We start from the raw sequence: 20,201 nt of genomic DNA on the forward strand, positions 1-20,201 counted from the left end.
GGACCGGGCCCCTTGGGGGAGAGCTCGGCCGATTTCTTTCATTCCACAAGAGTGGGAGAAAAAGTCTTAAATCGAACAGTATCTTCTCCACTGGAGCTTTTTCAGATGTGAGAAAGTGACCTCATACCACCATAGTGGTTAAAGTCATCATATTTTACTGAAGACAAATATTGAGAGGATTTTCCTTGATGGACAATTTTGTCTCATGATTTATATCAAGTGCCAATGTACTAGGACTAAAGGAGGAAATAAAGAGTCAGTTATCATAGACCCAAGACCAGAATTTTGCTGAATCATCACGCAACCAATCACACTCTGATTCATGGCTACAGACCATTTAGAGTCACCAATACTGTATCACCATGTGATCCTTGGTCCAAACCTGGATGCAATTTCTATGCCCACCACACAAGACGGGGGAACAATGGTTTCCTTAACCTCCTTTTCCATTGTGGGGGTGAATTGTAGGGAAAGCGCAACTGGAGGGAGACGGGGACCGTGCGGTGTGTAACCTTGGATAGGCGCTTCCCATACAACGCCAGGACGTCCATGGAACTAGTACGCTGCGGCCCCGGCAACTTGTTCTACTCGGCCGTCTATTTGTGCTACGGTGGAGGTAAGTTGGTTAAGTGAGTCAGCGAGACTCTTACTGTTGTGGACTAACATGAGCGGACCCCAGAAAGCAGAGAATAGAGACGTTACGACAGTTGAACTCTTTTTACTGACAAAAAAACAATAGAGGAGCAAACAATCTGGAGCATGCAAACAGGGCGAGGACCGGCTGGAGCCCAACGTAGTCCTGTTCGTGTCGGTGCTAACAAATGAAGGAATGATGGACACAGGAATACTTAACAAGCTTGTTTATCAGGTCCGCTGTTTTAAGCGCGCTGCAGCTTCCGTACAACAATGCGCATGCGCGCAGGCAGAGCATGTGATTGGCAGAACACAGAACATCACAGCATTACGTCAGGTCCTGTAACAAGTCCATATAACAAAATCTCACTGGCGAGAGAAAGAACTAAAAAGCAAGCTCTACTAATCCGATGGTAACATAAGATCCAGCCACACGTGATTCTGGAAATCCACCTCAGGTGCGTCTTGGCTGACCGCCACACTAATCCGTAAGGTGTGAGTGAAAAGGAAAACAACAAGGCATCACAGCTCTGAGGTCACCAGAATCCGTACTTGGCTTACCGATAACAAACTGTCACTACATCTTGGTAAAACCGAATCGATTCTTTTTGGGTCTAAACACTCTCTACGTGAGATAAATGTTAATGATTTCAAGGTCACAGTCGATAATACAGTAATCTCCAGCAAAGAAGAGATTACCTATTTGGGCTGTGTTCTTGACAAATACCTGTCTGGCGATAGTATGGCAACTAAGGTGATCAAGAAAGTCAATCAAAGAACAAGATTTTTGGGCAGAATGTCTGCTTTTGTCAACAAAAGTGCTCTCCGGACACTTGCTGGAGCCCTCGTTCAGCCCCTCTTTGACTATGCTAGCACCTCCTGGTATTCAAACATCAAAATGTCCCTGAAAACCAGGCTCCAAACTTCCCAAAACAAACTGATTCGGCTACTCCTCAATCTGGGGCCCATGACCCACCTTCTCCCTGGACATTTTGCTAGCCTAAAATGGCTCAGGGTAGAAGACAGGGTTAAACAGCTCAAAATGGGATTGGCATTTAAAATAGTCAATGCAGCTCTGGCCTCAGTCCCATCAATCCCTGCATACCTGACGGAACACCTCCACAGATTTAGTGACACCCACAGCCACAACACTAGAGGGAGCTCAAACAACAACCTGATTACCCCCTCCTATAGGACTAACATGGGTAAATCGTCTTTTTACAATACAGCCACCCAAGAGTGGAACGGTTCGACTCCCGCCCTCAAAACATGCACCTCTTTGGCCTCCTTCAAAACGGCCCTAAAAATACACCTTTTAGGAGGACAGAAACGGAGATAGTCATCACGACTCTCTCCGGATCAACCCCCCCCCCCCCTTTTTTTGTCCACCTACGTTGCACATATTAATTGCCTTAGTAATTTATTGTAATTTATGTAATTTATTGTCATCCATTGTCATTTTGCATCGGTGGTGTAATTTATTTTAGATTAATTGTTAGTTTGCATCGGCGGTGTAAAATCATTTTATTTTTGTTTTTCTAATGTTACGTTGCATCAATTGAGTTATTGAATATTGGTTTTATTTTTATTTGTATTGTTAAATTTGTATTGTTAATTGTGGATGACTTATGTACGAAGGACTTTCAATGGAAACAAGACCGCAAGGGCTTTTATGAAATGCTCCTCTTAGACAGGATGTTTGACTTCATTTGTACTGTAATACATGCTACTGTGTGACTGTACTTGTACTCTAACATTCTATCTAATAAATATATTCATCATCACAAAATGACATGACCCTCACAACAGTGTCCCTTAGCACAGAGTCATCTGGTTATTTGCTCATAATCAACTAGCTCTTGCCATATAGCTGTAATCATGATGCAGTATTCAAAACAAAAAGCAATATAGCAATTGTAATGCAATACTACAGCTGCATGCTTATGTGAATAAAAACAGTGTTTTAACTGGTTGTGTTGATAATGTAATGTAAAAAATACTTGCTTGGTATTTAACAATTTACTATAATTTTGATTTATATGATTTTATTATCTTCTAATTAACAACAAATACACAATCATCAGAGTGACACACAACTTTTGAACTTGAATTTAATAATTTTGCATAACACAATACATAACTCGCATTTCTCCCCAAAGCTGTAATTTACCTTGAATTCATAAGAAATAACAAGGAAGACAGAAAGAAGTAAACATCTTACATCCAGCTAAATAAACTCAAAAGGATGAGGAAACATCAATTTTCACAATGTTATTGAAGCACAACAGCAGTCAAGCACTGAAAATGACTCGTAGCATATAACTGGCCCAGATATGCAATAGAAGTAAACAGAAGAGGCAAATGGTACACAATATCTGATATGGATGTACAAATTAAAGTAAAAACATTTTTAAAAAAAGACAACATTTGTCGGGAAGTCCAATAAAGAGCATGTAAATATCAATATTTAATAATATACTGGCAATAGGAAATTAATATTCTTCACTGACCTACCTAAACATTTTTTTTACACATTTCTTTCAATAGAAAAACATTTTGGGAAATATAAAGTGAAGATTTCATGACTTTCCATGAGGAGGTAGCTTCTTTCCTCCTGTGTCCTTGTCTGATGATTTTTTGCATACCAAATTGTACCTTGCCCTCAAACTCATTATGACTTTCAGATGTTGAAATCATAAACCATTCAGCTTCACAATAGCCAGGCCAGAAATGCAGTAAATATTGAGATTTTAGATTTGTGTGAAGTAATTTGTTGCTACTGAACATAGATTGTATGCAAGACAATGCAATATTTGCACAGCAATGCCACGTCAAAGGTTGGAAGAAAGAACTATGAGCCAGTTTGATTTGCTGTAGCAGCAAATAGGTCTACTTTTGAAGCATGTAATTTGCCAGCAGAAGAATCCTCCACCCTTAATTCACCTGTTAAATAAATGATTCATTGGCAATAAAAAGAATCGACAGTATCAGTGCTATTAAGATAAGACATTGAGGCTATGATTTTCAAAGCTCAATATGAACTGCCTATTTCTGGCAAGGCTAATAGAAGTAGGACTGCAAGGCACCACGGCGGCGGACATCAGTTGTCCAGCAGTGGAAGCCGCCACCCAGGGAATTGGCGTGGCGAATGTTCACCTTTATGGTTTTGATACCTGCAATAACAAATATCAAAATATTATCCCTCGTTACACAGCGTAGAGGTCTTATTTTCTGGAAGAAAAAAATAACTTGAAGTGGAGCATTCTCGAAATGCATCTTGAATGTGAATCTTTGTTCACATTGAACATAAATTAGAACATATGGACTTACCAAGATTTTCAAACATTTTTTGAATGGTGGTTTCATTGGCATCAACCATAACGCGCTTCTCATCCAACATCAGGACGTTCATGGATAACCATTTGGAGGACATCCACAGGGGGTGGTCTGCACAGTTGAAGAGGCCCGCTTTTTAGTGAACGTATTATCTAAGAGAAGCAAGTTGTAGCTGAAGTACCCACCATCAGGAATCAGAGGTGTTGGAGGCTTCACAACAGTCCAGCCCGCTTTTTTGAACATGTCAATCTGAGGTAGAAATGAACAACATGGATCAATTTCATACGGAGCAGCTTATCTTTTTAAAACTAGGTAAAGCATTAGTCCACAAGAGGGAAGTACAGAGTGGGGAGAGAAAGCCCCCCTTCTCTGAGTACCTGCTGACAGGGGCGGTCAGGGTTTGACAGCACCAGTCCTGGCCCGATGATGTTAAAAGTGGCATCAATGTGCATGGGGTTGGGATCCTTGAATGAGACTATGTGGATCTTGTAGTCGGGGGCCAGATGACGACGCATCCATTCGATTCCCATGTAATTTGTAACCTGCAAAGAAAAGGAAAAGGATGTGAATGAAAGTTCAGATGAAAGAAGTCCAGAACTATTTCATGTAAGGTATGTATTGCCTTTTGTCTGGATGGATGGTAAGAGTTGCTTGAGGAAACAGAGACCCCTCTGCTATTCTATTGCACTAGCAAAATGTTCCTTTCGCTATCTTTGCATGCGACCGACATATGAGAAAGAAGGAATTTGCCTCCCTATCACATAGCAGACATAGCTGTGTGTTTAAAAAAAAACCTTCATACCTGACTCCTCTGGACAAATATATCCCTCCCGGCTCGGATGAAATCGGCAGCATCAAAGCAGGGTTCGTATTCCGTGGTCACAAACTTCCCCTGGGCAGCCAGCCGGTGCCTGTCCTCCACTGTTCGTATCGGATATTCCTGAATGACATCACACCATTTTGATACACAACCTGGCAAATAGCCATCAATGCATAATCTCTTGGCATGAAGTGAAACAAAGAGCACAGGGCAAAACGGTCAGGGGGTAATATGAGGATGTTAACCTTTCTGATACAGAACCAACCTCGTGTGGAAGTTAATCATCCCATGCCATAAAAGGATAATCATACAGTTAATACGTGGTGTGGTTTGCATTTATGATTAACCTAAACCTCACCTGATCATACAGCTCATTGGCCATGGTAGGTTTAGGAGCAGTGGTCCATTTAGCACCTTTTCTGAAGTACTCCTTGATCAGAGGTCTGTAAGCTCGGTACTCAAAGAAGCGAGACCTCCATGCCATAGGAGCTTCGATAATCTCATTTCCCACAACAAGAAGGATGTCTCTCGGCATGGCAGCGTACATGCCTGTCACATGATGCATGACACAATGAGTTTCCATAGGATTAGCTTACAAAAATATTTTTTTAATCAAAATTGTTCCCATACACAGATAAATGTGTGACCAGCGGTGCAGGTATGAAGACTAGAAATAGTCCATTCCACATTAAAGTGTTGCCGATGAAATGTTATTTAGGTTATAATCAGAATCAGAATGCACCTTACATAGAGAATTACTACATCAGGTATTAGCTACAGCATTGAATTCTACGTCACATTGATGCTGCCCGTGGTTGGAGGGGGTCATTTATACAGATTCATTTGTGCTCTTAACATTATATGCATAATTTTGAATGAACTGATCTTGTGCTTTGTATGCAAAATCTGCAAGTAACTGCAGACGAGAGAGTAAATTTAGCCGAGTAAAAAAGCAGCCTTCATTATTTCCCTCTGAAGTAGTAGCATAAGGTATAAAGTACCCATTCACATGAATGGATGTTGAAACTGAAGCCGAAGGAGTGAGTAATACCTCGGCTTCAGAGGTTGCGTTACCTGATGAAGCGAAGTCTGGAGTTTTGTAGTCCTTTGACCAGTCGGTGACTTCTGGCCTTCTCACAGTGACGCCCTCTTGGCGCAGAATATTGCACATTTCCTCAATCTCGCCAACGGCTTTCGTTAAGTGGTCCTCGGGAAAAGAGTGGCCCCCATATTTATGATAGAAGGGCCAGTACTTCTCATATGTGTTGGCCTGTCGAGGGGGTAGCAGTTCAAATTAGCCACTATATATACGATGTTGATGCTTTATTATGCAGCAGCAGTAACTACATAGCTAAGCATGGGCATTATGTAATGTGCATGTGTTTTACATATAAGGCATCTCAGCTTCATCACTTACTTTCACTTCCACAGTGAAGGCAGGAACACGGGCGTTTTCAGCACGGCCCACTATCACCTCTTCCAGAGGGTCCCATTCATTGTAGCTGGAAACAGGGCATTGTTGCTCTGTGGGTTTAGTAACATGTTCCTCTAAGACCACATGCTGCGCCTGTGCAGCTGCAGCACTTGAGGTGCTCTGGAAGAGCTTCTGGGTCCGTCCAGTCACTGCCCGGCCAAGCTGAAGGTGGAGGGAAAAAATATATCACTTTTTCTGTTTAATATTGCTCTGTTTTGTGCTGCGGCTCAAAATAAAAAGCATACAGCACCAGTCAATGTTTGGACAGACCTTCCCTTTTGTTGTGAGATGTGGATGTGTGTGTGTGTGTGTGTGCGCCCAGCTGAGGAATGCGCCCTTCCCCCTCCGAGGAGCGAAAGGAGAGATATATATATCGATAGGAGCGCAAAGGAGTCTTGTTCTGAGTGCAAAGGAAATAAAGCAGCTTCAGTAATTCAGCACGTCTGGCGTCCTGTATTGCTGCAATTCAGCCCTCTTCCCCAGCGTGAAGAAGTCGGGAGGTTAACCCCGGAGGACAAGCTGCCTCCGGCCCTGGAGAAGACGTCTCCCCGGTGTCCCCCAACCAAGGTTCGGAGACCAGAACCGGAAAGGTTTAACACTTTCATTTGAGCATGACTTGAGCAAACTTGGCAGCGAATCAAATTCGGAACAATGCTTCATCTAATGGATTTTTCATAACTTATATAGAATCCATATGAACACAATGCGTGCAAAAAAGAAAAAAAGTCACTCGCAAGCGCCAGACCGACCTTCATTTCTTTATATTTCAGTTTTATGTCAGTGAAATTTTATTTTTTGTTAAATTAATGACTCGTCTGAAAGCTCAACGAAATAATTACATTAAAGGCCAGAAAAATCTTATCAACCTTGGACACATAGATAATAAATGCCCTCAGTTTATTTGCTGCCAAAGTGCAGGTGTGGTTGAGAAGCGTTATAAATAGCATAGATAGCAGCGCCTCTGCTAGATCAGAACTACAGAACCAGCTCAAGTGTCCCTCAGGGGCCAAAGGAAAGAAAACACTGGAAAAAATAAAAACAAATCGGTCATTACAAATGAGCTCGAGACAAATTTAAAGCCAGCATTTTATTTGAAGCTTGTCTGGAAATCTTTTTTTGAGGGATTTCTAATTAATTAAGTAATTAATTAACGCGACGAATCCTTTAAATTAAGCTTAAGTGAAAGATTCATCTCGGATGCAGCTTAGTGAGCAAAAATGTCAACTTATATTTTATTCAAAATGATTGACATTGTGTTTTTAAACAAATAAAATGGTTTCCCCCGTCCGCACCCCCCCCCCCCCCCCTCTAAAATCTTTAGGAAAATGAAACCACCGTAATACAAACCATGGCTCCGATCAGATGGGCAGCCTCGGCCCCTCTGCTCCCTCCTCTCAGACACCTGACCCGCAGCATCGTCCCGTGAAAATGGTGAGTGAAATCACGCAGCAGCAGGATCCGCCTCACGGTTTTTGCCCCGTGACTGAAGAAGCTTCGGCTTTATAGGAGTCGGTCCGCGTCAATCCGAGATCATTGGTCGCCTTCGCGTTAAGGCGCAACGTGACACGGACAGAAAATATTTCTGCAACCACAACACCGGCGCCAGCAAATTCTTATCAAGCTGCAGCAGGTTATTGAGTTTAAGACTTTCCACGGAAAGGTGCACCCAAATATTTTCATAAATGTTTTTTATGTCGTCTTGTTTTGTTTGCAGAAAAGGACTCACAATAAATAAACCTTTTGGTAACATTTGGGTACATAATTATTAATGCAATATTCGAAAGGCATACAAATAAAGAGCTTTCATTCCTCTCATTTAATTTAAATGTTTCCAAACATCAGACTGCATGCTCGTGGTTATCTCATAATCATTATCATCTTGTGGGGCAAAGGGTGGAAGGAATGACCTTGTGCTTCCTTCACCATCAGTTTCACAACCTGGCGTCCTCATTGACTCCTGATACGATCCTTAAGGTCTCAGTCCAGAGGCTACAGCCGCTTATCTGTGTGTGTGTGTGTGTGGGGGGGGGGGGGGGGGGGGGAGAGTTGTTGGAGCCTGTCCCAGCTGGCTACGGCCGGTACTCCCTGGATGAGACGCCAGCTCAACGCAGGGCCACACATTGTTATGGTCACGCTGTTTGACTGTGTGTGTGTTCCTGTGGCCCCACACTCATGTTCTGCTTCTACAATTTCCTTTAAAGGTCCCATATTATGGAAAAACTCACTTTCCCCATGTTTCCACATTATAATGGTCAGCTAAATAAACCGTCCAGTCAATGCTTCGTAGTTTCCGTAGTTCAGTAATGAACTCCTAAAACACGTCTGTACAAATCTTTTTGAGTGTGTTCTTAACTTTTTACTTTTTCCTACTTGTCTGCATTTGTGCTCAAAAATGACATCATACATGATGTCAGTCATTGTTTGAGTTTCATGCAATGTATTTTATTTAAGTGATCGTGACCGTCACCTGCCCTCTGTTATCATGTTTTATGAAAGTGCTATTTCCTACATGGCTGTGCCACGCCACAGTGAAACATGGAACCAACAAGACAGACAATTTCCTTGACTATTATTATTATCATGAGGGAAACTCTTTTCTCTTCTGTGCATATGACAATAAACACTTTGAATCCTTGAATTTCATGAAGATCTCATGGCCTGGCTTTGACACATGATGCAGAGGATAAGTGTACTCATCAACCACAAACTCAATTTTGATGTTGTCCATGCTTTCAAGTGTATCGGTGTGGCCGCCATTGATTGCCCAGCAATTTTTGGGATTGCAATTAAGTGGCAAATTTCTTATATTCCTTAAGGTGAAGTTGTTTTATGGTATTTAAATGACATAAAGCAAAAACTAAAAAAACTAAACTATAACAAACTATAGTTAAAAAAATAATAATATAAATAACTGCTATTATATTATATTTATAATTAATTAAAACAAAACTATAGTTTTGTCTTTGCATCTATTATTCATTTATTTCCTTCTAAGAACTTTGTTTTGTAAATACATCACCACAACTAGCGAGGGATTACGTTGCTCTCAACACAAGGCAAAGTGTTCAACCGCATTATCTCGGACAGACTGGGAAAAGGCGTCGATGATGAACTGAGAGACAAACCAAACCGGTTTCAGGAACGGTAGACCGTGCAGGGACCAAATTTCCACCCTCAGGATCATCATTTAGCAATTCATAAAATGGCACGCACCTGTCTATGTCAATTTCACTGACTTTGAAAAGTCATTCGATAGTGTAGACCGCAGGCCGCTACGGAAACTCATGGCACACTATATGGAATCCCCCCCAAAATACATTAACATCATCAAAAATACGGATCAGGACATGAAATGCCAAGTTCTACACGACGGATGTGCACGGGAACACCACAAAGTGCTCACCGGCATTACACGGGGGGGTTGCAAGAAGCTGAAGCAGGACCTTCAGCGGCGGGCTGTGAAAGCCACGCCCCTCTCTGCCCTCCTCTCATAAATTCTTTCACTTGAGACATCTGCAGAGACAGACAACTGTGAACCGGCTGCAGCAGGCTGCCAGAGTCAGATATAGTCCGGGATTAACTTTCCAAATCTGTAAATTCCCAACAGCAACAGCACAGCTGGCTCCCCCCCCCCCAAAAAATAAAATGTTAAACCTCGGGGCAGACGCCAATCCTCTGCATCGTTAGTTGTCAAGCAGACTTTTAAGAACTACCTCGTTGTATATGTTTGCGTTTTCGTGTTCTCCTCTTGCTGTATCAGGGAGAAAACCTTCGCACTAGCTATATGACAATTCACAGTGTCCAGTTGCATCACATGAACAGCGGTCTCAATTTACTGCATGAGCATGTAGCAGTAAGAGGCTCGTCTGTATCTGGTCACCTCTAGGAATAGATGCTGGCCAAGCTACTTTACCATATCAAGTAAGCGGGCTCACATCCAAGGGTCATATTTATCATAATGAATTGTATGTATGAATTATAAATGTGTGCTTTTTGGGGCTATTTTTTCCTTCATTTATCAAATCATAATGGAACATTATTCAGTGTGCAAGATTTGCAGCGATCAACTGGCACAAATCGAATGCAACATGTGTTATCTTTTAATTTGTGCCCCATAATCTCAGATTACATATAAAACTGAACTGCATGAAACAGACAGGTTCATCTGTGATTAGGACTATAGATGGCATTGCCTTTTACCTTTCAGCCTGGGTCTTAATCAACTTGCGGTAATTAATCACAAATCCAGAAGCACCACAAACATAGCTCTGACGTCAAGGCCCCGTTTACAGTTTACAGTTTTTTTATTCCATCAGAAAATGACACTCTGATATCTGTAAGGGTCTTCTTCTACTGAGTCCACATTGCGACACTGCCATGTCTCAATAGTCCTCCAGTATTGACAAATAAAGACAGACTCCCAAGAGGCCCTTTTGTTTTTGGTTTTTTTGCAAAACTGCAATCTTCAACCCATTACTATAGCTGGTACTAAATCCTACACTCTGGTTTTTCTGTTTGTCTGAATTTATTTTATTTTATCTTTGACATAAAGCAACATTTGAAATACATGGTTTGTATTAGATGGGAAGAAAATTAAACCTGCAATATGAGAAGTGTCTAGATCGGTCAGACAAATGTAGAACAGCATAATTGGACAGATAGTAGAGGAGGTTTAGTTGAAGTGTAAAGTAGTATTTCAATTACCGCAAGTATATGAATGAATCATCATTGTCATCATTAGACCTTATTACAATAATTACAATGATAATTATTAACCATTATAAACATAAATATTCAAAACAGGTTGGTGCCATCATTAGACCTCATTACAATAATTACAATGATAATTATTAACTATAATGAACATTCCAAAACGCTTTGAGGGGGCGGCCAGCCAGCTGAAGACACTCTGCTGTTGCGATGCCAATTTGCTTTGCTTCTGCTGCTCCAGCCGGGGCTCTCGCACCATCATTGGTCTAGCTTTTGCTGTCATGTGTTCATTTACGACTCGCATTATGAAGTTCCCCCATGACAGCATCTCATTGGTGCATTTCTTGAACGGGATCGAAGCATTTACGGCAGCCAGGTCAAGAATATTATAAAACGCAGTCAATCTTCGTGGTGCTTTCACTGAGTATTTCCTCCCCATTTGATCAAGCACATCTACGTCAAGCTTGGTTCTGTTGTAGTATAACAGTCTCCGGTTTAGCCTTGCGGTCACTTGTTGACAGCTGTGTGGACAGTGCTTAGTATGGAGATATTTTCCTTGGTTTGCATTGATAGACTGTTGCACTGTCACATTTCAGCACCTCTGTAGTGCAGAAATGTGGACCAAAAAGCTGCCTATCACAAAATCATGCTGTTTTATAAATTATTTGGAGGCCTGCATACCTAAATAAAGGCAAAGAAGCTCACAAGATCCCATAAAACTAGCAGAGGCTTACATTCCAGAAATATAGCTTAATAATAATGCTGATAATAAGGAGTCCTCCTGTAGGCTCATACCTTGAAAATTAGTTGATGGGATGTCAATAGGTGTGGAATTCGATGTTTCCATTCGTCTTTTTTTGCTAGGGGGCATCTCTAAAATGATTCTTGAATCACTCAGAGCGAATTGAAGCTTCTTCCAAACACCAAGAGACATCAATCTCTGACCCTGCTCCTCCATCAGAGTCTTCCTCACCAAGGCTCTGAAGCAAGACTAAAGCCTCCATAACTTTAATTTTATTTCTAATTGTCATTTTCGTCTCTCTTGGGTTTAGAGTGAAGCTATAACTCGGTTTTAGCTTCACAGAGCCTAAAGAACAAACAGACAATAGAGCAGGAGAAAGAGCAGGACAATGTAGCAGTGACACATGACACGCCCACATGACACGCCCACATGACACGCCCTGTAAAAAGCATGCCGTCAATCTGACGAAATTTATTTTTAACATTGGAGTGTCAAAACCATCAAGAACAGTGCCATCTGGTGGCTTGTAGAACTTCAACAGCCATTCAAGATTGATATTAGTCAAAATAGGAAATAATGACATTATGGGAACCTTTTGATGTTAGCATCATACGTGTGTGTCAGGGAAATTCTTCCTGGTTCAGTGACTAATTCTCTGTAGAATTCCAGACTCGGTGGGATGAATCAGATCACTTTGATACAGGCAGCATGGAGATGAAGCACTTTGAGAGTGTGTCGCTAACAAATGGAAGATGCCTACAGCTTTTATGCTATTTCAGGCCCATCCCAACAACAGATCTGCAATTGATGACATTCAGATGTTCCACGGCCTGGCTTCTTGGAGAGGCAATCAGTCACGACCACCATCTGGAAATGTCATTTTAGGGTCAGCAAACTGCCCCTGATTATCTGAATAACCCTCCAGGTCAGACTGTTGTAAATACATTGACCATTTCCCACATGTTTTAGTCAGTAGGGCTGCATGGTGGTGCAATGGGTAGCAAGAGGTTCACAGCAAGAAGGTCACGAGTTCAAATCCAGCTTGGGTCTTTTCTATCCAAGTTCTCCGGCTTTCCTCCCATCACCAAAATCATGCAATTTAGGAAAATTTGTTACGCTAAATTGTCCATAAGTGTGTGTGAGTGTGTGTGTGAAAGATTGTCTATGTATGGCCCTGTCATGAACTTGTCCAGGGTGTACCCCACCTCTTGCCTACTGCTGGGGTTGACTCCAGCAACGCCCGGATTTCAGATAAAGCAATCAAGAAAATTAAGGAATGAATAAATGTTAGTCAGTTTAGCTATGAAAGCGTATGCTATTTGTTAGTGACATTGCTTAATATAATAATATTAATATTGTATACAGTATATATTTATATATATAGTAATATTGCTTCAGGCCGGCATAGGGGGACATGAATAAAGAGAACTGACCTGGTAGAAATTCAGCTTTCTGTTTTGTTTACAGAGTGTTTGGTAAAAATGTCAGACAGGAGGAATTGGAGAAAGTTGACGAAATGAAATGAAATACTTTATTTAAGCATTATCTGTCCTGACACACAATGAAAAACAGGGGCCTTGAAACAACCACACACTAAGACGTGAGGGAGTAGGCGGGGACTGTGCCTTGCTCAAGGGCACCGCGGGAGTGCTCTGGATGGCGACCGGCCCCTCGCCAGTCACCAGCCCACACTCCACATTTCACCAGAGCTGGGACTTGAGCCGGGGAAGTGGTGGACTTCTCCGTTTCCCAGCCCAGGTCCCAACCCACTGAGCCACATCAAATCTTGACATCAGGAATTGGACAAAAGACACTCATTGTGTGTGTTTTTTTTAATATACTTGGATCTCAGTAAGACTCAGGCCCTTTCAATTTGCCAGCAACACACAATGCAACTCATTTGCCAAGAGAAAAGTGAACAAAAATTGATTGGCCATTCTTGTTTCACATTGCATCCCACCTCTTAGTAAAAAAAATAAAAATACACCAATACAGATGCTGTCCATACCTGTTTCATGTGATTCTTAATTTAAAATCAGAAGAAAAGTATTTATGTGTAGGACTGATTTTGGTTATGACACTCCACACGGTGGAGACAAATGCATGTGCTACCAGAATCTCTGTCTTCAGTGTGGCTGAGATCCATCCGGAGAACCCAGAGAGAAGTGGGTCGGAAAATAAGGTCATGGATAAAAAATAAAGTCAGGCTGCAATTGTTCTTTTAATTACTTTATATAGCAATTATTCGATGGTAAGCTCATGAGTTCAAATATCACTTTTTCATGAGAAAGCAATTGCAAATCCATTTATCTGCAGCAAAATAATAAATGTTTCGCATCCAGGCAGGACAGACTTAGAATCAGAAAGACAACAGAACGGGAGCGTCTGTTCAGCTTTCCTGAGCCAGGCCCCAGAGTCAACTCAAAGGTGCTGTGGTTTGTGCTGAATGTATTTTTTTGCATGATTTTTCTATTTTGATTTGAAAACACACCAATAAAAGCACAACAAAAGTATACAAAAGTATAGCGATGGAGATAGAGACACAAAGAGAAGTATAACAGATGGAAGTATATAGACAGCGGCAGAAGTAGAGACAAAGATGAAGATAGAGATAGAGAGACATGAAACAGACATTGAGATCATAGAGACAGAGATAAAGATACTGGTCAAATGAGTGGCCATCAGTCAGCGGCCATTGGCTCAATCTATTTACCTTTGCACAGAGAAAAACACAACTTTACTGCAAGATGGCAAAAATGAAAACTTCAGAGATCTGAGCTAGCTGGACAGGAAATAGGTTTCCTTCCTCCGACACGCTTTGCTACTCGTTTTAACAGGCACAGTTCATCGTGTTGAATATTAACGGATTGGGCTTTTACATGCAGCGCTCAGTCTGCGAAATAAGTTCAGGCGCGTGCGCGTGACAGCAGAATGCGTCCTGGTTTTTTTTTTTTTTTGCGCTGCAGAATCAAACGAAGGTTGCTGCTCGCCACCAAAATAACGCGATAGTGCGAATCGGTTTCTGGTTTCTCAACTCTCTGAGACGCGGTTTAATCATTAGCTTAATGTCAACAATCTAAACGCGCATTGTTGCTTTGAAAGCGTTCGGTTTAGTACGAGGAGGAGGATGAGGAGGATGATGATGAGGGACACGCACATAAAAAAAGGAGCGCAATAAACTCTGAAGTGAACTGCTGGCAGGAGATCCGCTTCTCTTCACGAACCCTCGGCTCTGTTTGAACTCCTTCTGCAGCGAAGGTCGCTCAAAGTTCAAGGTTTATCAACCCGGACCCACGAGCACGTTGGAAGGCGAGGCGACCCACTCCGGGACTCGTTACGCACCAGGACAAGGACCAGGACCAGGACAGAGGCGCTCCTACGATGATCGCGTACATTCTCTCCACGGCTCTTGCCGGTTTGGTGATTTTACCGTTTTTGCTTTATCTCAAAAACCCTTATTTCATTCAGGATCTAAAGCAGGCGATCGTTTTCCTTCAAATCGGGAGCCGCCTGGCTAAAATCAGCAGGAAGAAGCCGTTCCACAGTATTCTGGATTGCTTTCTGGACAACGTGGCAAAGCAGCCACACAAGACGTTCATCGTTTTCGGGGAGCGCCGCTACACGTACAGCCAGGCCGACAAAGAAAGCAACAAGGCGGCCCGAGCGCTGTCCGCGCACGGCCGCCTGAAGGAGGGCGACACGGTGGCCCTTTTCCTGGGCAACGAGCCGCACTTCGTGCTCATCTGGCTCGCACTGTTCAAGCTGGGATGCAAAGCTTCTCTGCTGAACTGCAACATCAGGTCCAAGTCCCTGCTGCACTGCTTCTCCGGCTGCGAAGCAAAGCTCCTGGTCGCCGGGGCCGGTAAGTTGAGTCGATGGGCAGACTACGGCCCGGGGGCCACATGCGGCCCCGCTGGGGTTTTTAATCCGGCCCGCCGAATTTGTCCGAATTATATCATTAAATAACATTTTCATATAATTAAACCTCATTCATTTTGCCTTTTCCCTGTGATTTGTACAATGATACTTGTATATTCATGCTTCGCTACCTGTAAAAGGCCAAATCCATTCATGTAATGGCTTTTACATCGCATTCATATTAGTTCGCACACACACACTCCCACCCCTGGTCTAGCAGTTATCTTCATGTGGTAATTTATAATAAATAATATAATCGTTTTTCTATGATTTGTCTGTTTTATCTGAGAGCTGTGCATCTGCTGATTATAATACATTTTAATTCTTAGTTGTTTTTTCGCTAAACGACTAACATTAACTCCTATTCTGTCAACAGACAGAAACCTGAACGTTTTGCTGTCGATCGTGGCGGCCGACAAAGCGGCTCTTTCAGATCACTGACACTCTGAGCGTCTTTAAGCTTTATTGTTTGTGAAGATGATTTCAGGGAATGCGATTACCGTAACTGCTGTGAGCTGACTTTTCAGAAGAGAGAGAGAGAGAGAGAGAGAGAGAGAGAGCTGAAAGCACTGTCACTTCACCAGCTAGTCTCATGCAGATGGCATTTGTGATCCGCACACCCAGCGAAACGATAATCGATTCTAGATGGAATATGCTGTATGTTGTCTCAATCATTTCAAAATGGGTTAGCTATATGAAAGTAGACGGGCACAGACTTGATCAACCCACCCTCAATGTCATGCCTGGGTTGGGGAATTAATCTGGTTAGGTCTCTCTGGGCCCATAAATTAAAAGCTCCCTGAAGCCTCTACTCCTGTTTTCCCTCCTGTACACAGACTTGCAAGGCGCTGTAGAGGAGGTGTTGCCCTCCTTGAACCAGATGGGCGTGTGTGTGTTTATGCTCGGCGACAAACACAATGTGGAGGGCATTGAAAGCCTCTCTGATAAGATTCAGCAGGCCTCAGACCAGCCTCTGTCGCCTCACCTGAGGGCCAACATCACTCTCAGGAGCCCTGCGCTATACATCTACACCTCAGGAACCACAGGTAATCTGGCACTCGCCTCGAATCTTCTGTGCAGGCCTTGAGCGAAAGAATTTGGAAAGTAAGCATGTGCTATTTCTGTTTTCCATGGCGGTGCGCTCTTTTCAGGTCTTCCCAAAGCAGCTATAATTAACCATGAGAGGCTGTGGATGGCGTCATTTCTTCAGAGCTTTGCTGGCGTGCGTTCTGATGATATCATCTACGTACACCTTCCTCTTTACCATAGTTCTGGCTTCATGATGGGACTTTGTGGAGCCATAGAAAGAGGTGATTCATGGACTCACAAAAACATAAAACACGATTTCTAGGCTGCAATTTCAGTTTGCAAATTATTAAACTTTTAAATGGCCTCAAATAAAAGGCAGTTTGGCTTCAATCACAATTATTTACATTTCTAAATCATTTACATGCTAGTAAACTAAGTTGCCAGTGTAAAACGATATTGTGAAATCTCTGCTTTTTATTATTTTTATTTTTTTTAGGTATAACTGTTGTTATAAAACCAAAATTCTCCGCATCCCAATTCTGGAATGACTGTAGGAAATACAATGTGACTGTCATTCAGTACATAGGAGAAATTATGCGCTACCTCTGCAACACTCCAAAGGTGAATTTTTTGTTTTTGTGAAACGCGCATCATCAGATTCACTTGCTTGTGTTTTAATCTCACCTCTCCTTCCCTCCGCTGTAGATGGACACCGACAGAGAACATAAAGTACGGCTGGCCATAGGAAATGGGATAAGGGCCGACACCTGGGTGGATTTCCTGAAGCGGTTTGGAGATATTCATATCTGCGAATGCTACGGAGCAACGGAATCAAATGTTGGTTTCGTCAACTACATTGGAAAAGTTGGAGCTATTGGCAAGGAGCATTTTCTCCACAAGGTAAGACAAGCAGAAATGCGGCTTTCTCCCGCCTTATGCAATCGAGTTTTGCTGTTTTACGGTGGGGTGGGACTGTGGGATGATCTCGCATTGCAAGGTGAACTTTTACCTTACAGAGCTAATTGCATCCTTTGAATCTCAATCGTCTGCATAGACATGCAGTATAAGTTCAAGATGTGAACTTAGGTCTGTCTTTTCCTTCTTTATTGAACTGATTTTCAGATTGGATGTCCATATGACCTTATAAGGTACGACACAGAGAAGGAGGAACCAGTCAGGGACTCCAGAGGGTTTTGTGTTAAGGTCCCCAGAGGTAAGCCAGTCTCCTAAAAACAACTTGGCCTCCCTCCTGAACCTGAAAGCGCACATTCTTACACATCCCTTGTTTCGTGCTGTCACTGGCAGGAGAGACTGGTCTGTTGGTGGCAAAGATTGGAAATAGAACACCTTTTAGTGGCTACGCCAAGAACAAGCAACAGACTGAGAAGAAGAAGCTGTGTGATGTGTTTGCAAAGGGAGACCTCTACTTCAACAGCGGAGACCTTCTAAATATTGACAAGGAGGGATTTATTTTCTTTCAAGACCGTATTGGAGACACTTTCAGGTCTGCAGATAAAATAAATGTGGCAGTCTGATCGTGAACATGCTTTTATTTAAATTTGGACAGTTTCCTGAACTAACTAACAACTGTGTCGTTTTTTGTATATTCATTAAACACAGGTGGAAAGGAGAAAATGTGGCAACCACAGAAGTGGCCGATCATTTGCTTATGGTTGACTGTATTGAGGAAGCGAACGTCTACGGTGTGAAGGTGCCAGGTAACATCGATTTTAGATTTTTGAAGGATATAGGTGTGTAATTAGAATATCACTTGTCTTTTCAAATAGAACTACCGGTATATCTATTTTTTTTTAGCCTGTTTCAAGCCTTTGAATTAAATAACCATCAACATGCCTAATATTTATTAATTTCCACTATCGTGATCCATGTCAGCTTGCAAACTCAGTTCACAATACTACAATCGCAATTAGAGCTCATATGTTTTTGCTCTGTATTACACATCGAGAGCTGTGCTCTCACATTGTAAGATAACCCCGCCCTTTTTCGTTTTTACCGTAACTCATTAGGACACGAGGGAAGGATCGGAATGGCAGCACTGAAGCTAAAGAAGAACACGGACTTTGACAGCAATGCTGCATATCAGCATGTGAAAAACTACCTCCCTTCCTATGCAAGACCACGATTCATTCGCATACAGGTGAACAAAATCCTGTTGAATTTATTTACAACATAATTTTTTTTGACTGAAAATATATATTTTTTGGCAACTATAAGAATTTCTCTCTGACAGGACACCCTGGAAATAACTGGCACGTTTAAACAAATGAAGGTGACACTGGCCAACGAGGGCTTTAATCCTGCAACCATTGGGGATCTTTTGTTCTACCTGGAGGACAACAAGGGCTACGTACCCATGACTCAGCAAAGATTCAACTCTATTGCAGAGGGCAGAATTAGGCTGTGAATGAGTTTATGTTTATGACAGATCTTCAAACTCAAATAGAACATTTGAGTTTTATGTCACCAAATCCAAAATGGCAATGAACAACCAACATTACATTTCTATGGTGATTATTGATGGAAAGCCGTCAAGGGATATAATTGTATTTGAAATCTTAGTTTTTGTAAACATTTGTTGTTTTGAAAAGTATCACACATTTCCATTTGTGTGTGAATGAAAGAAAGAAAAGGTTCTAATGAAGACTACAGACGTTTAATCCCTCTACAGGTGGAGGCCACGTGTCTTTTGGGCTGTATGTATAGAACTTTCAAAGGAAACACTCTGCTCACAAGCTGCATTCACTATTATTCAGACTCGATGTCTCAGAAAGAAGAGTGGAAGCTGTTCTGGAGATGATGCTCCGGCCCTCAAAGATGTCATCTGCAATCAGAAACTGTGAGGTCATTGTGAATTGCATCAATTTTTTTTTTTTGGGGGGGGGCATCCAAATAAAATGCATGCATTTTTCACTCCATTAAAAGGTCTCCGCTTGTTCTTTTCTGAAAGCACTGATAGAGACCTGCCCTTCACCTATGTCAAAATAGAAATGAGCTCTGAAAATGCATGCCTGTCTTTACGTCTCAATTTCAAATCTCAATAATGTGTGTTCTGTGCTTGATGCATTCATTCAAAGAAGAAACTTGTTATGTATGAGCAGAAAAGTGGAAGAAAAGGGATGGATGGATGGAATTTTTTGGTTTTGCACTACTGCCTGTGATTCTCACTCTCTCTGTGTGTATATATATTGTTTCTTAAGAGAGAGAATTTAGTTTGTTATGATGTGTGCCTTAAGCCGTGGGCCTTCTCACGATTTTATTATGCTTGCATAATGACAATAAAGTATCTTGAATCTTGAATCTTGAATTATTCTACTTCACCACACTGAGACAAGTCAAAGATAAAGGCTAAAAACTCACCTTTGAACAAAGTGGACCTTGAAGGTTCCCTACCTTATTGGTTATACATTATACAGGTCAATGCATTTATTCCCAGATTATAGATTAAGGGGATCATTTTATTATAAAAAAAAAGTGAATGGTTCACGACACCTGGGTGCAGCTCACCATGACAGCTCACG

At 41.9% G+C, this 20,201-nt stretch overlaps 2 protein-coding genes across 2 annotated transcripts; one reads left to right on the top strand and one right to left on the bottom strand.

The window, feature by feature from the left end:
- Positions 1–2,727: 2,727 nt before the first annotated feature.
- gatm (glycine amidinotransferase (L-arginine:glycine amidinotransferase)) lies at positions 2,728–7,718 on the bottom strand. Its single transcript, XM_068738819.1, has 9 exons — positions 7,611–7,718; positions 6,207–6,425; positions 5,864–6,059; positions 5,148–5,338; positions 4,772–4,909; positions 4,347–4,511; positions 4,155–4,218; positions 3,964–4,080; positions 2,728–3,806 (listed from the first exon to the last, which is right to left on the bottom strand). The coding sequence occupies exons 1-9, from the start codon at positions 7,677–7,679 to the stop codon at positions 3,694–3,696; spliced, it is 1,272 nt and encodes a 423-aa protein (XP_068594920.1). The 5' UTR covers positions 7,680–7,718; the 3' UTR covers positions 2,728–3,693.
- A 7,378-nt stretch (positions 7,719–15,096) lies between these two features.
- On the top strand, positions 15,097–19,087 carry LOC137902195 (long-chain fatty acid transport protein 2-like). The gene is made up of 10 exons (XM_068746305.1): positions 15,097–15,577; positions 16,470–16,679; positions 16,785–16,943; positions 17,159–17,283; positions 17,368–17,562; positions 17,785–17,875; positions 17,968–18,166; positions 18,283–18,380; positions 18,690–18,820; positions 18,914–19,087. Exons 1-10 carry the CDS (start codon positions 15,097–15,099, stop codon positions 19,085–19,087), a joined length of 1,863 nt encoding a protein of 620 aa, XP_068602406.1.
- Positions 19,088–20,201: the final 1,114 nt, after the last annotated feature.

The sequence above is a fragment of the Brachionichthys hirsutus genome, chromosome 1 (assembly GCF_040956055.1).
Source record: "Brachionichthys hirsutus isolate HB-005 chromosome 1, CSIRO-AGI_Bhir_v1, whole genome shotgun sequence".
Lineage (NCBI taxonomy): Eukaryota > Metazoa > Chordata > Actinopteri > Lophiiformes > Brachionichthyidae > Brachionichthys > Brachionichthys hirsutus.

Bases quoted from the DNA above. Each gene is read 5' to 3' on its own strand.
- gatm (XM_068738819.1), bottom strand. From the start codon at position 7,679: ATGCTGCGGGTCAGGTGTCTGAGAGGAGGGAGCAGAGGGGCCGAGGCT. The intron at 5,339-5,863 runs GTAACGCAACCT...ATCATGTGACAG, and splicing joins TCCAGACTTCGCTTCATCAG to GCATGTACGCTGCCATGCCG. The intron at 4,512-4,771 runs GTATGAAGGTTT...TTTTCTTTGCAG, and splicing joins TATTTGTCCAGAGGAGTCAG to GTTACAAATTACATGGGAAT.
- LOC137902195 (XM_068746305.1), top strand. From the start codon at position 15,097: ATGATCGCGTACATTCTCTCCACGGCTCTTGCCGGTTTGGTGATTTTA. The intron at 15,578-16,469 runs GTAAGTTGAGTC...TCCTGTACACAG, and splicing joins GCTCCTGGTCGCCGGGGCCG to ACTTGCAAGGCGCTGTAGAG. The intron at 17,876-17,967 runs GTAAGCCAGTCT...TGTCACTGGCAG, and splicing joins TTGTGTTAAGGTCCCCAGAG to GAGAGACTGGTCTGTTGGTG.